This window comes from Caretta caretta, chromosome 1 (assembly GCF_965140235.1).
Source record: "Caretta caretta isolate rCarCar2 chromosome 1, rCarCar1.hap1, whole genome shotgun sequence".
NCBI classification, from domain to species: Eukaryota; Metazoa; Chordata; order Testudines; family Cheloniidae; genus Caretta; species Caretta caretta.
Window position 1 is genome coordinate 51,331,674 of NC_134206.1, and position 13,852 is coordinate 51,345,525.

The 13,852-nt window shown below is 39.9% G+C and overlaps 1 protein-coding gene across 5 annotated transcripts in view; it reads left to right on the forward strand.

Annotated features, from left to right (window-relative positions):
• NBEA (neurobeachin) overlaps positions 1-13,852 on the forward strand; it is an 858,254-nt gene that overhangs the window by 467,344 nt on the left and 377,058 nt on the right. For all 5 annotated transcript variants that reach the window (XM_048847621.2, XM_048847613.2, XM_048847638.2 and 2 more), the window contains one exon: positions 4,040-4,104. In XM_048847621.2, the coding sequence (XP_048703578.1) occupies positions 4,040-4,104 (65 nt within the window). The remainder of the gene's footprint in view (positions 1-4,039; positions 4,105-13,852) is intronic.

Here is a 13,852-nt window from a genome sequence, read left to right on the forward strand (position 1 = left end):
GACGATCACGTCCCTCGATCTGCTCGCTATGCCCCTACTTATACATCCCAAAATGCCATTGGCCTTCTTGGCAGCAAGGGCACACTGCTGACTCATATCCAGCTTCTCGTCCACTGTCACCCCTAGGTCCTTTTCCGCAGAACTGCTGCCTAGCCATTCGGTCCCTAGTCTGTAGCTGTGCATTGGGTTCTTCTGTCCTAAGTGCAGGACCCTGCACTTATCCTTATTGAACCTCATCAGATTTCTTTTGGCCCAATCCTCCAATTTGTCTAGGTCCCTCTGTATCCTATCTCTGCCCTCCAGCGTATCTACCACTCCTCCCAGTTTAGTATCATCCGCAAATTTGCTGAGAGTGCAATCCACACCATCCTCCAGATCATTTATGAAGATATTGAACAAAACTGGCCCCAGGACCAACCCCTGGGGCACTCCACTTGACACCGGCTGCCAACTAGACATGGAGCCATTGATCGCTACCCGTTGAGCCCGACAGTCTAGCCAACTTTCTACCCACCTTATAGTGCATTCATCTAGCCCATACTTCTTTAACTTGCTGACAAGAATACTGTGGGAGAGTATTTAATCTTGACAGAGCTAGCTCTTCCCATCTATAGAGGAAGTAAAGAGCTTCTTTTCCCTTTGAGCCTTTTATCTCTCTCAGGCTTACACGAGTGCCTGTGCCTTGCACTCTGAAATTGAGGATCCTCTGGCAAGAGTCATTTGCCTGGCCTCCCAACCGCAAGCAAGAGAAGTGGGACTTTACTCCCATTAAATCCTTATTCATGGTGGGAATGTCTTCTGGCCCATCCTCGACCTCCATATCCTGAGCATCTGCCTCTGTTAATGTAAGTTTCAGAGTTTATTCATTTCTTCATGCTGGCCAATTTCCTTTGCTAGATTGTTCTGTGGAACACCTGCCTGTATATCCCCACACCCATGGTACTGTCAATTTCTCTGATTTGCCCTCAGTGATCAGCACTCTCTTGTCTTTGGTGCCTCATTCATACCTAGGTCTTCATGAAGATCCTGGTTGTTCCAGGGGCCAGTTTTTATCTGGAAGTGATATACCTCTATGCCTATCTCAATGACATCCTGATCTGGGCATCCTCTGTGCTCCTACCAGACCAGTCATAAAAGAGAAAACTATAGTACCTTCTATCCCCTCACTTCCTAATCTGTCAAGATATTTCTCACTGACTGCCCTATCAGGACATTTGTATTTGTGAATGGTCTTAGATACCAGAGTGGCAAAGGCTTATACTGGATATATCCTGCAAAGACCTTATAGGTAGGAAACAGTTATGTGGTACATCCTGAAGAGTGGAGAGAGCTAGCTGGTTCCAGGAGGACAGAATGCATGGAGTCGTGTCTATTAGCTCTCACCCTCCACCTTACAAGTGTAGTCTGCTACACCTCAGAAAATCCTGACTTACAAAGGTTAATATAAATTTTTCAGATGTGTAAACCAGATAAAATCTTGAAATTGTGGAGATGCACTAATCGTTCCATAGTGGATATTGGGGTTAATAATCTATCATTTAAATTTGTCAATTTTTGCAGAGTATAATTGCAGACTCCATGACAAATGGCTCTCTGTGCTTCAAAGGGAGACAGAAAAAGGTGAACATAAGTTTCTCTGCAGGTCAAGGAGATAAAAGGCAGCTGAAGCCTTAGTCTCCCCAGACTGTACCCACCATGATGGCATCTTTGTGCCATCTATAAAAAGCCTCACTTGGAAAATGAGATTCATACAGATTTTGCTTCAAAAGTTCCTAACACTCTTTCATTGCCGTGATTTACCTAATATCCCAAAAGGTCCCCATATTTGCTGGTTGCCTTCCAGGAGCATGTTGCCAGTCATTCTGGAACTCATTTATTATGAGAGTAGGCAAGTACAAGGAGGCGTCTTTGATAAGAGTCCTAAAATTGGCTTAAAATTTATGTGGAGGACAAGCCCACATGTAACCTCATGTCTTTTCTTCTCGCTCATCAGCAGTTAGCTGCAGAACCTGGAAAAATAATTTCTCAGGTCCATATTTTCTATCTTATGTCTACCCTAACAGTAGGAATGAGTGTGTGGCGAGGGGATGAAGGTAATGGTAATAGAAGTAATGGGAGGGAGTTGGAGTGTTTAGGTCCTAATCCTCACTCTGATCAGTATTGGCAAGTTTGTTTAGGCTTCATTCCCTCTGCAGATCCATTCTTTCTGCCTTAAGGAAACACTTTCTGTAATCAAAATGAAATTTCCTATGAGCCTTTACTTTGAAGATGGTTTAGGTCATGATTTTAGAGATGTGATGTGACCGCCCCATTAGTAAGAAATCTTGCAATATGAAATTCAAATCAAGGATAATCCTAGGGTTAAACTACATGGATTTCATGAAGCCTGGACAGTTTTTATAAAACCCAGAGAACCTGCCCCCAAGAAAAGGAAGGTCACAACTATAGAGTTGACCTCAGACTTATTTTTCCAGGCATATTCAAGGAACAGAAACAAAAGGACCAAAATAATTGAATTGTTTCTCTGAAAAGAAGTTATGATTAAGGTACTGTAATTGAGGAATTAACTAGGTTATTAAAATCTTAGAATTGAATATTCAATTAAGGTTCAATGTTGCAATAAAAATGAAGGAAGAAATAAAATATTCAGACTAATTAAGTTACTGGGGAGACAGACAAGAGAGGACTACAATAAAGATAATATTAATTGAGATTTCAGCTCTCTCTTATAGTGGAATGAGAATTGCAGGATGATTTTTAGAACTCCTAAAGTTTACTTATTCACTTATTAGAGTTTGTTGAGACATTGGACAGACTTTAAGGGTCTCTAATCTTTATAATCAGAAAAATTTTAGTTGTTGAATCTTGTTATTGAAAATGTTACCTTTTACCACTATCACAAAATTTAACACATTGTCCCTGAGCATTTCACATTTAATATCAAAAAGCAAGATATTGTCAAAGGTTAACTTGGAAGACCATATCAAGTAAACTGATTTTAACTGTAGCGATGGTTCTCCAGTGTTTCTTTGCACCTTGTGCAGTCATATCCACCTGTGCAAAGCGGGTGTAAAATGCTACCAAATCAGAATGGTAGCATTTTACATCCACTTTGCACAGGTATGATTCACTACACAGGGGGCAGTGTGACATGTCAGGCCCTTATTTTTTTAAAAAAGAGAATAAAAATGGAGGGTTTAAAAGAAACACTGTGGAAATACAGTCAAATAAAAAGAAGTGAAAAATGCAAGGACAGTAGAGAAATACAGTACCTGTACAATTCAAAAATTAAAGTTTCAGCTAAATGGAAGCAATAACAACACACTATTTTTAAGTACAATTCTCTGTTACTGACACCTCTTAGCCTAATGCAGCCAGCCTAACTCTACTCCCATACCGCACTTCTATAAGCAAATGAACAGAAGTACTGTGAACTTCCTGCCAGGAAGTCTTGTACTGCTTCTTCCCCCTTGAGAGAAGAGATTGGATCAAGCAGTCAGGGATGCAAGGCAAAGTGGGAGGTTAGACCAGTTATAATAATGGTTTCCTATCAGATGAGAGCAGGAGGGCCACTTAGGTCTGGCTTCTTCAAAGCATCCCAATTGTTCCCACCTCTTTGCTTCCCTCCAAATACATGGAAAATGGATACTCCTGAATATTTAGAGCATATTGGGAATGGACAGTGACTACATTCAATTTCTAAAGTGGCACTGGCGGGTTGAAACTGAGGAGAATATTTGAAATATTTTTTCATGTTAATAGAATTTGATTTGTTAATGGTAATCTAGTCATCTTTAATAGTTATTTTTCATACTTTTCAGTTAATTGTTATATTGGCTGCTCATCTACCACTGATAGAATTTCAGTTATTATGTTACAGAAGTACGAAGGTGTATTTTAAAAGACAAAGCATATGGTGGGCAGACAATCCCATGCAAAATGTTGATCAGATAATCCTCAGACACTCATCAAGGTCAAATTCAGGCTTCCTGTTAAAATTCCTTGCTGCTTTTTAAACATGGTATTCTTTTCCCTTTAGGAATGGCAGAATTCTATTCAGAAGAACGCAGGACTGGCGTTTATTGAGCTCATCAATGAAGGAAGGTAATTAATTTTAAAGCTTTTGGACAAGTAGTCATTTTGCATTTCATTCCATTGGGTGATACTACTTTCTCACCATCTGCTCCAGAAAGACTCAAGAAAAGGCCATTTTAATTAAAAGAAATTTACTGCACAAATACTGTGCAAAGCAAATATTTAATTTAGTAAGGTATAAAATGTTAAACTCTTAATAATTGACTGAAAACACCCTGTGTGCTGTGTAAAGGTTTGAGGTTTATTTGAGATTTGAGCCATTATCCTACTGAGTAGCAAGGTTGTTTTACACAGAGGATCTAGGGAGCCCAATCTGTAAACCCATCTGCCACTCCATCTGCTTTAGGAGCACAGTATTCATTGTACAGATGCACTTCCTTATACTCTCAGTTGATTAGAAATTATTTTATCTAGACTACTTGGTTCTATCTAAGGTACTACATAAAACAGATTGAACATCAAATTTATGTGAGCTACCTAGTTTTACAAGCAGTTAAGATAATTTATTAACACTAGAGTAATCTTAATGTTACTTTGGTCTGTGTCTGCTTTTATCTTTTGTCCTGTGCCATCATTTTTCAATACTCTCTATCCAGCCAGCTGAGCAATAATGGTACACTCTCTGGCTTAGCTGGCAGAAGATGTAGTCATCACCTCCATTGCCTATATAGCTTCTATTGACCCAGGAGTAGAAGCCTTTTAAAACTAGATGTCTTTGATGATGATATATGTGGTGCTGAACAAAAATCTTCATAATAATACACTTGTTGAAGATTTTTTTTGCGGTTTCTTTTATAGTTTCATTTTTACTGGTAGTATGACATTAACAATACAGAAACATCAAATCTTCCGTTGTTGAAATGTTATCTTTATTGAAGGAGCATAATTTTTTGTCTAATTGTATGATATATTCATATGCGGTTCAGTTGTACATTCTTGCCGTAGGATGACTAGTAAACACTGAAAAATAATGCAGCAAACAGTTCTATCTAGAAACTAAGTTTATACACTTGGGCTAGATTTTCAGTTGGTGTAAATGAGCACAGCTCCCTTGAAGGCAATGGAGCTACACTGATATACGTCATCTGAGAATCTGGCCCATGTGACTAAATTCTTCTGGGCAGGAATCATGTCTTCGTATGTGTTTGTAGAGCACCTATCACAATGGGGAAATGATCCTGACTGGATCATTTATTGAAGCCTATTGTTGTATAAATATTAAATGATAGTAAACTGTACAGTAAACTTGGTTTCTATAGTTTTGTCCAAATTTCTTGGCTTGTCTCCCATGATTTTTAAACTTAACCATTTTAGCTGGAAAACTCACCCAATTTTTTTTTTGTTTACAACATCTGATAGTAAAATCACATCTGATTATTGCACACTCGATAAAATTACACTGCTGAAAAAATGTATAAACCGCATTTTTTAAGTTCATATGTAATAACCATGAAATATCAGTGGACTGTGTACATCCATCTAGCAGTAACCTTCAAAGCAAAAGGAGCAGTATTAAAGAACTTGCTCTTTCGGCCCAATCAAATGAATGTCTAACCAAACTATCCATAGGTACATCTTCTTCCACATATTTTTGTCAAAGGTATGTTTCAGAATATGTGTGTGTGTATTACTAGGACACTTGTTCTCCTCCACAGTTAGCAGATCAGTTTTTAATTTACCCTTCTGGGGATAAAGATAACAATCCTTTAAGTGGAAATTGTTATAAATATTTATTCTACTTAATAGCTAAACTTGTGAATATGATTCATCAATCATAGCTAGAGAATGCAATTGTGCAGTTGTCAACAATTAACAGGACATAAACAGTTGATGAATGTGCAGCTGAATTAAAGTGCTCCCTAGGACAGCCTGAAATTATAAACTGGATCATTTAGAGGAATCTAACAAAGGATCTTTATAATTAAAACAAAGCACGGTTAATGGGATGTAAAATTGCATATAATCACTATGCAATAACGACTGGATTTTAAATTATTAAAGTGCAAAATGAAGACTAAGAATAGTTTAAAAGTCTGAATTAGATTGTGAATGATCTATCTAATAAATCAACAGTTTCACCAAAATAAACCCTGCCTAGCTCATCTTTTTTTAACAAAATTAAAAGTACAAGGGGAGTAGTTCATAATTTTAAATCATTCAGTCTTACATCAACTTCAGGTTTTAAAATATGGATGTTATTAAAAGATTTCCTAATTTTGATTTCCTGTTTGTTGTTTTTGCATCAAAACATTTGTGTACCATTGTAATCTTTAATGACTTCACTGGAAATATAATGAAACAAGACTTTTCATTATAATAATTAGTTTTGACTCCTAAAGTAAAAACATATTGTCCACATTCCTGTTGCTTGGGTTTTGATAAATAGCATCCTGTTTTTAAATAATGTGTATTAGTATATTTGTATTTTAGCTTACTCAAGGTAATGTTGTGCTATAGATGTCTGAACTGCTTTTATTTGTGTAGTTATGATTTATATGACATTCTGGCACGATTTTCCAGTTATAGGAACATGGGATTACTACCCAGGTACTCCTGAGTTTATTTCTGATTCTGTTCCTGACTCTCTCTCTAATCTTAGACAAGTTATGTTACCTCTGTCTCAGTTTTCTCATCTCTAAAATTGAGATAATACTTACCTGCCTCAAAGGGCTGTTATGAGGATTAGTTAATGTTTGACAATTAAAATTAAAAAGTTGCATAATTGTTAAGTATTATTCATAGGCACTATTTTAGTAGTTTTCAGTATAAAAAGAGCTTCTGGTTATAACATAAATGTAATATTTGCAAGAAGAATATCTTCTAGGAAAATTCCATTAAATATGAATTTGTAAAAGAACATTGCCACTGCAAAATTTTTCAGTCCTTAGAATCATAGAAATGTAGGGCTGTAAGGACCTTGAAATATCATCAAGATGTTGAGGCAAGGCTAAGTACACCTAGACTATCCCTGACATAGAACCATAGAATATCAGGGTTGGAAGGGATCTCATCTAGTCCAACCCCTACTCAAAGCAGGACCAATCCCCAATTTTTGCCCCAGACCCCAAATGGCCCCCTCAAGTAGTGAACTCACAACCCTGGGTTTAGCAGGCCAATGCTCAAAGCACTGAGCTATCCCTCCCCACTATACATGTGTTTGTCCAACCTGTTGTTAAAACCTCCAGTGATGGGGATTCCACAGCCTTCCTTGGAAGCCTGCGCCAGATCTTAACTACTCCTATAGTTAGAAAGTTTTCCCTAATATCTAATCTAAATCTCCTTGCTGCAGATTAAGCCAACTATTCCTTGGTCTATATTCAGTGGACAAGGAGAATAACTGATCATCTTCTTTATAACAATCCTTAACACATTGGAAGATTATCAGGTCCCCACCAGTCTCCTTTTCTCAGGACGAAACATGCACAGTTTTTTTAAACCTTTCCTCATAGGTCAGGTTTTTGAAATCTTTTATCATTTGTGTTGCTCTCCTTTGGAATCTCTCCAATTTGTCCATGCGTCCTAAAGTGTGGCACCCAGAATTGGGCACAGTATTCCAGCCATCAATCCTCACCATTGCAGAGTAGAGCAGGACAATCATCTTCCATGTCTTATATACAGCACTCTTGCTAATGCACCTCTGAATGTTGTTAGCCTTTTTTGCAACTGCATCACATTGTTGACTCATGTTCAATTTGTGATCCACTGCAACCCCCAGATCCTTTTCAGCAGTACTACCATCTTCTAGTCAGTTATTCCCCATTTTGTAGTTGTGCATTTGATTGTAAATTATCAGCTTTATGCTTGCCTCTTTAATTCATTTCACATTGGGAATATGCAGAGTTGATGGTAGTAGTCTCACAAATCAAGAACCCCATTAACAGCTGTTATATCAGTCCCTAAAAATTAGGATTTCAAATTTCCATTTATTTGCTGAAATATACATGTAAAATTATTTGGAAATTCATTGGCTCAGAGCCAAACTAATGACAGCCAATAATGAAAGTGATGAAACTTTTTAACAATGATACACAGTATATACCAGTGAAAAATATTTAGCATAAAAAGTAGTAAGCAGTCTTTGAGGACCTTAAGAAAACCGCAGTTCAATCAAAAGCATTTATATGTACTATTCTTCTTTTGAGTATGTATCAATGTGGAACTCACTAGAGGTACACCTGCACCTTGTGAATGTGATAGAGGAGTTTGGGTTTTTTTAGTAGCAGTCTCCATCCAGGCTGTTCATCACCTTGTGCCACCTTTTGCTACCATATGAACTCAGAAAGGATGGGATATTCGCAACCCTCCCTCACTTCCTCCTTACTGCCCCTGGCAGCAAGATGAAAACTGGGGAGTATACAACCTACTAATTTTTAGCTCAGGCTAAATGTCTTCAAAACCTTTCAAACTCTTTATTGACTGCTGTGAACTAACCTGACATGTCTGGACCTAACGCAACTGGTCAGACGTACACCTCCTCATACAGAGTACCTTGTAGTGGGCTCCTTAACATGGTGGACCAAAACCTGCAGGCTTCAAGCCATGTCCATCCTGTGATGAACTTATTCCCTTGAAGGCTAGAGACAGTAAGTGTCTCTTCTGCCTGGGAGAATTGCATATTCCAAGCAGATGTTCAGTGTGCTTATCCTTCTCTGCTAGAATGCACAAGTCATGAAGCTGAAACTCTGCCTTCTAGATCAGTCCATGAAGGTCTCATCAGATCCAAAGAAATGAACTCCAGAATACTACTGGTGTAGAGCCCCCCAATTTATAGCCACGGATATAAAGCAGATATCCAAGAAGGTGCAGGGCTCTGTTGGGAGCCACAGCAGGGACAAAAGACAAACTGACCCTTCAGTCAGGTGTCAATGAAATCAAATGGACCGTCAGCTGATTCATTGGCCATTCTTTGGCAGGAAAGATGGTGTGGATGAAAATCTACATTTTGACAAAGGAACAGCTTGAGATTCCTGTCCAAACAGAATTTCTATCTGCTGAACCTCAGCTGGAGATGATTCTTGTGCAAGAGAAAGGACTATAAGGAGAGAAGGAAGATGCCCCAAAACATCTCTCTCTTCTTATCTCTCTACCCATGTCGCCAACAACACCAGCAGAAACCAAAAAAAAAGCAGCATTGGAATGCAGGAGAGATCCTGTTTGAAAGGGGATTTAGCCAGTAAAGTCTGGTGGAACATGTGGTGAGAGAGACCTTTGCTTTTGAATTTATTTAGCTTATTAAGTTAGGTATTAGTTGTGTTTTACTTTTATTTCCCAATAAATGTAACCAATTCTGACTTTTATGCCTCATTACTTGTAATCATTTAAAATCTATATTTCTATAGTTAATAAACTAGTTTTATTGTTTTATCTAAACCTGTGCGTTTGGATTGAAGTGTTTGGAAAACTCCGTTTGGGATAACAAGGCGTGTGCATATCATTTTCTATTAATAAATGACTGACTTTAGAGGAGTTTGTATTGTCCAGGAGGGTGCTAGGCAGTGCAAAGATGCACATTTCTGGGGTAAAGTCTGGGACCAGAGAGTTTGCTGGTGTTACTCTGCAGTGTAATCCATGAGTGGCTGGCCATAGCAACCATGCAGTGTAACTGGGAGTAATTTACATGCTGAAGGCTGTGTGAGCGCAGACCAGGCGTGGTTGCTTACACAGCAAAGCAGTGTAAAAAGCACCCTAGATTGGAGAACTGAGGGGACACAGCTGTTCAACAGTTCAGACTGTACCCTGGGTGATGTCACAACTTGTTGGCGAGGCACTCTTCCACCAATGTCAAGCCAACAAAAGCCCTGTAATTGCAATGGTATTGCTTGAATCTTTGAACTCAGCAAGAACAAGGTGGTATGAAATGGTGATGGTGCTTGACTTCACTGGGTCAAGTCACAAAGCCTGGAAGCTCCTCTGTCTTTTAGGCAATGTGGCTCCAGCAGCCTACAAACTACCTCAACTAAGTGCACATGCCATCTCCACGCAGTTAATTGCCACCTGGATGTTTTAGTCATCGGCACAAGGGAGTTGGCAAGTCCACAAACAACTTTACTGTGCACTAAATCAGCACCTGGTGACTTCACCCCTTTCTGCCCCCTACATAGTAGATGAAGTGGACCAAGGGTGTTTCCAACACTAAATCAGAAAATAGGGCGGAATGAACAGACTGTATCCAGAATTCTTGAAGAACTTGGTCCAAAAGCAAGAAAGCGGCTGGTAGGCTTCTTCAGCAACATCCACTCTTCTAGTATTATACCAAAAGTGTGGAAGGTAACCAAGTTTATAACCATTTTAAGCCAGAAAAGAGGCCACTGACCTAAAAAGCTACCAGCCCATCTCCCTCCTTACCAGTTGCTTTAACTGTTGGAGTAGCTCCTACTTTTAAAGTTACAGCTGACACTGGAGCAACTGGTCCCCAAAGAGCAGGCTGGATTTAGAACTGGTCGCAACTGCTGTGACCTTAACCAGCTACCTAGAATCTGATTATCAGTGAAAATTACAAACATCAGCATTCATAGACCTTTTTTTTCTGAATAAAATACTGTATGGTGCAAAGGGCTCATGCTGAAGTTATCATTAGCTTTCCCATGTGAATCAACCATCAGACTCATCACCGAGATGCTGAATAACAGAAGATTTACCGTACACCTTAGCACATCTGCCAGTAAATCACAGAGATTGAACAACAGCCTCCCATAGGGATATGTTTTAGCACCTGCATTGTTCAATCTCTATACCAGTGACATTCCAGTCCCATCATCTTGTAAATTCATCTCTGCAAATGACATTGAACTAACAACACAAGTGTTCTCTCTGAAGGCCACAGAAAAAGTCATGAACGACGACTTCCAGACACTTAAGATGTACTTCAAAGCTTGGCGACTGAAACCCAATGCTTCAAAAACACTTGTTCTCTGCCTTCCACTTGAGTAACCCTGAGGCCAAAGTGCCTCTGAAAGTGGACTTTTCTCATCTGCCTCTTTCATGTGGCCACAATCCACAGTACGTTAGCGTTACCTGTAATCAGACACTGAGCTCTAGCCAACACCTTGACAACACCTAAAGAAGATAAAGAAAAGGGTTAACATCATCCAGAAACTTTCTGGCACATGCTGGGGATATGATGTGCACACACTTCAAACGTCAATACAAGCTAGGCTCTTGCCAACAGTGGAATATTGTCCACCAGTCTGGTGCAACAGCTCCCATGCTAATATTGTTGACACTGAATTAATGCCATACTTAAGAATGTTTAACGGCTTTCTCAAATCAATGCCAATACTGTGACTTCTAGTTTTGGCGGGCATTGCACCTGCCAACATCAAGTGAGACAATGCTGTGGTCCGGGAGTTCAAGAAGATTCTGGTTGCTCCGTGGTCCAGGAGTACAAGAAGATTCTGGTTGCTCTGAACCTGCTGATACAAGTTTTCAATTCACTGCCACCCTCTCAACTCAAATCCAGGACGCATTTCTGGATACACACGCCAACATTACAGGCCAATAGAAAGGACAGCACACTTACTGACTTGAATCAGGAGGCCACTTGTGATGTCCCAAACAAAGACTTGATTGAAGATTCAATGAAAGGAGTACAGAGAAACCAGAATCCCAGGAAGCACTGAACTGTACTTAATGCCTTCAGACAATGCAGAGAAGGTGTGGAATTTCCTCCAGAAATGGAAAATCAAAGAATTGCCAAAATGTGACTGTGATGAGGTACAAACCATGCAACACATCATGGACAACTGCCCCATTCACGCTAGCAGTGGTGGCACCAGGGGGATCCATCTGGTTAATCCAGAAGTATTAGAATGGCTTTTGAATCTCACTTATAATCTCAGCCCATTGCTTTTCAAATGCAATACAAAAAGATGATGATTGCTGTATGAAGTGGTATCTCCAGCATCAGTCCAGGCACTGGATGTATTTAAAGTGTTCCAGGAGCTCTTTGTGAGGATTGCTGAGACCCCAGACATAAAGACTTTTTGGTCATATCAAAGAAATCCCATATGCAGTGTGACATGCTGTCAGCTTCTGGTCAATCAGGATTACGCTCCCTGTTGATGAGGGACTGCTAGATCCAGCTAAAATCTCTGTGGCAGATATGATTCACTATAGTACCAACAGCAAAATGAGTCAAGAAATGATACTAGGTTCCCCCTTTAGCGTTTGAGTACTTCTGCACTCAAGCCAATCCAGGCCCTTTGGTTGCGTCAGCTGTACAAGAGAAGTTAAGGTTGAGCAAAGGTACACCGAAAGACACAGTCCCCAAATGAGTGACCTATTTGGGAGGAAGGCACACTCCTCAGTTTCACTGCATGTGGCAAACTGCCAGGCCCTGCTGGCCAAGAATGACTTTCTTACATGGGACAGGTTGACACCCTTCTTTGCAGAGCTCTCATGCAGTAGAGGGGACAGCGTAAGGGCATAATTAAGGAAGGCCAAGTGGTGGCCAAGATAACCTTGTAGGTAGTAATGCATGCCTCAGACACCAGAGAAACAGAGTTATCAACTATAAACCTTGTCTTGATCTGGAAGCCTCTCTTTAGGTAATCATTTAGTTACACCCCCCCCAGCTCCAAAGATAAGGCCAAAGATCTTGAAGTAGACACGATATTCTGAGGAATGGGGACCTAGTGTAATGGTCAGAGGACAGGTTTAATATACTCACAGTAGCCTGTATTTTTGAGGAGCTGAGTTATTGAATTCTGCACTAGTTGTATTTTCCTCAGGATTGATGATTTCGTGTCTAAACACATAGCAATGCCCTAGTCCTAGTCAGGAGATGACAGTAATTTATTAATAAGGCAGGTCACAAGTTGTGAGGATGCGGTACGGTGTCTTACTCATACATAGATGTTAGCGGGGTCACTGAATTACACTTTGTATGTGAGAGCTCAGTATCAGTGAAGAATTTTGGAGCACTTCTAAACTGTGGACTGACCTGACTAATTGTGTGTTGGCATTTCAAAGCAGAGGAGACTGCATGATAGCTCAAAATTCCTTAAAATGTTTTTCTTTGTCAACCAGCATAATCACTGTTTTGGTTCGGTTTAGCTTCAGTCTGCTATTCTTCATCCATGAGTTGAGGTTGCCCAAGCACTGGGCTAGCTTGATGATGTTAGTGTTGTATGTTGCAAAGGACAAAGCTGTGTATCAAGTTTGTTGTGGACTGACTGTTTAGCAATGAGATTAGAGACACAAAGTGGGTGAGGTAATGTTTTTTATTGGGCCAGCTTCTGTTGGTGAGAGACAGTAGCTTTCAAGCTTACACAGAGCTCTGTTTAAGCTCCAAAGCTTGTCTAAGTTGCATCTTGGCAGATCTCATCAATGAGCATCTGATGAAAGTACATCTGTTCCTCTGGACAAGTAAGCAGGCAGGTCTTCAGGAATGGGGACAGGGAGCGGGATCTTAGCTAAACTATATCAAATGTGCATTCTGTAATACATTTTGACTGTTGCTATTTAGGAATAGGCTGCCTTTTTCACTTATCTGGAGCATCCAGAAAGATTGGGGGACTGTGACAAGGTCGGACCAGATGGCTATAGGAGAGTAATAGAAGGCAGATATATTAGCCCCAGGCTAAGTAGGTCCCTTTTCCCTGGGTAAAGTAACAGGGAAGGTTCCAGAACAATCAGGAACCTTCTGGAGACCATTAAGACAGGCTGATTAGAACACCTGCAGTCAATCAAGAAGCTGCTAGAATCAATTAAGGCAGGCTAATCAGGGCACCTGGGTTTTAAAAAGGAGCTCACTTCA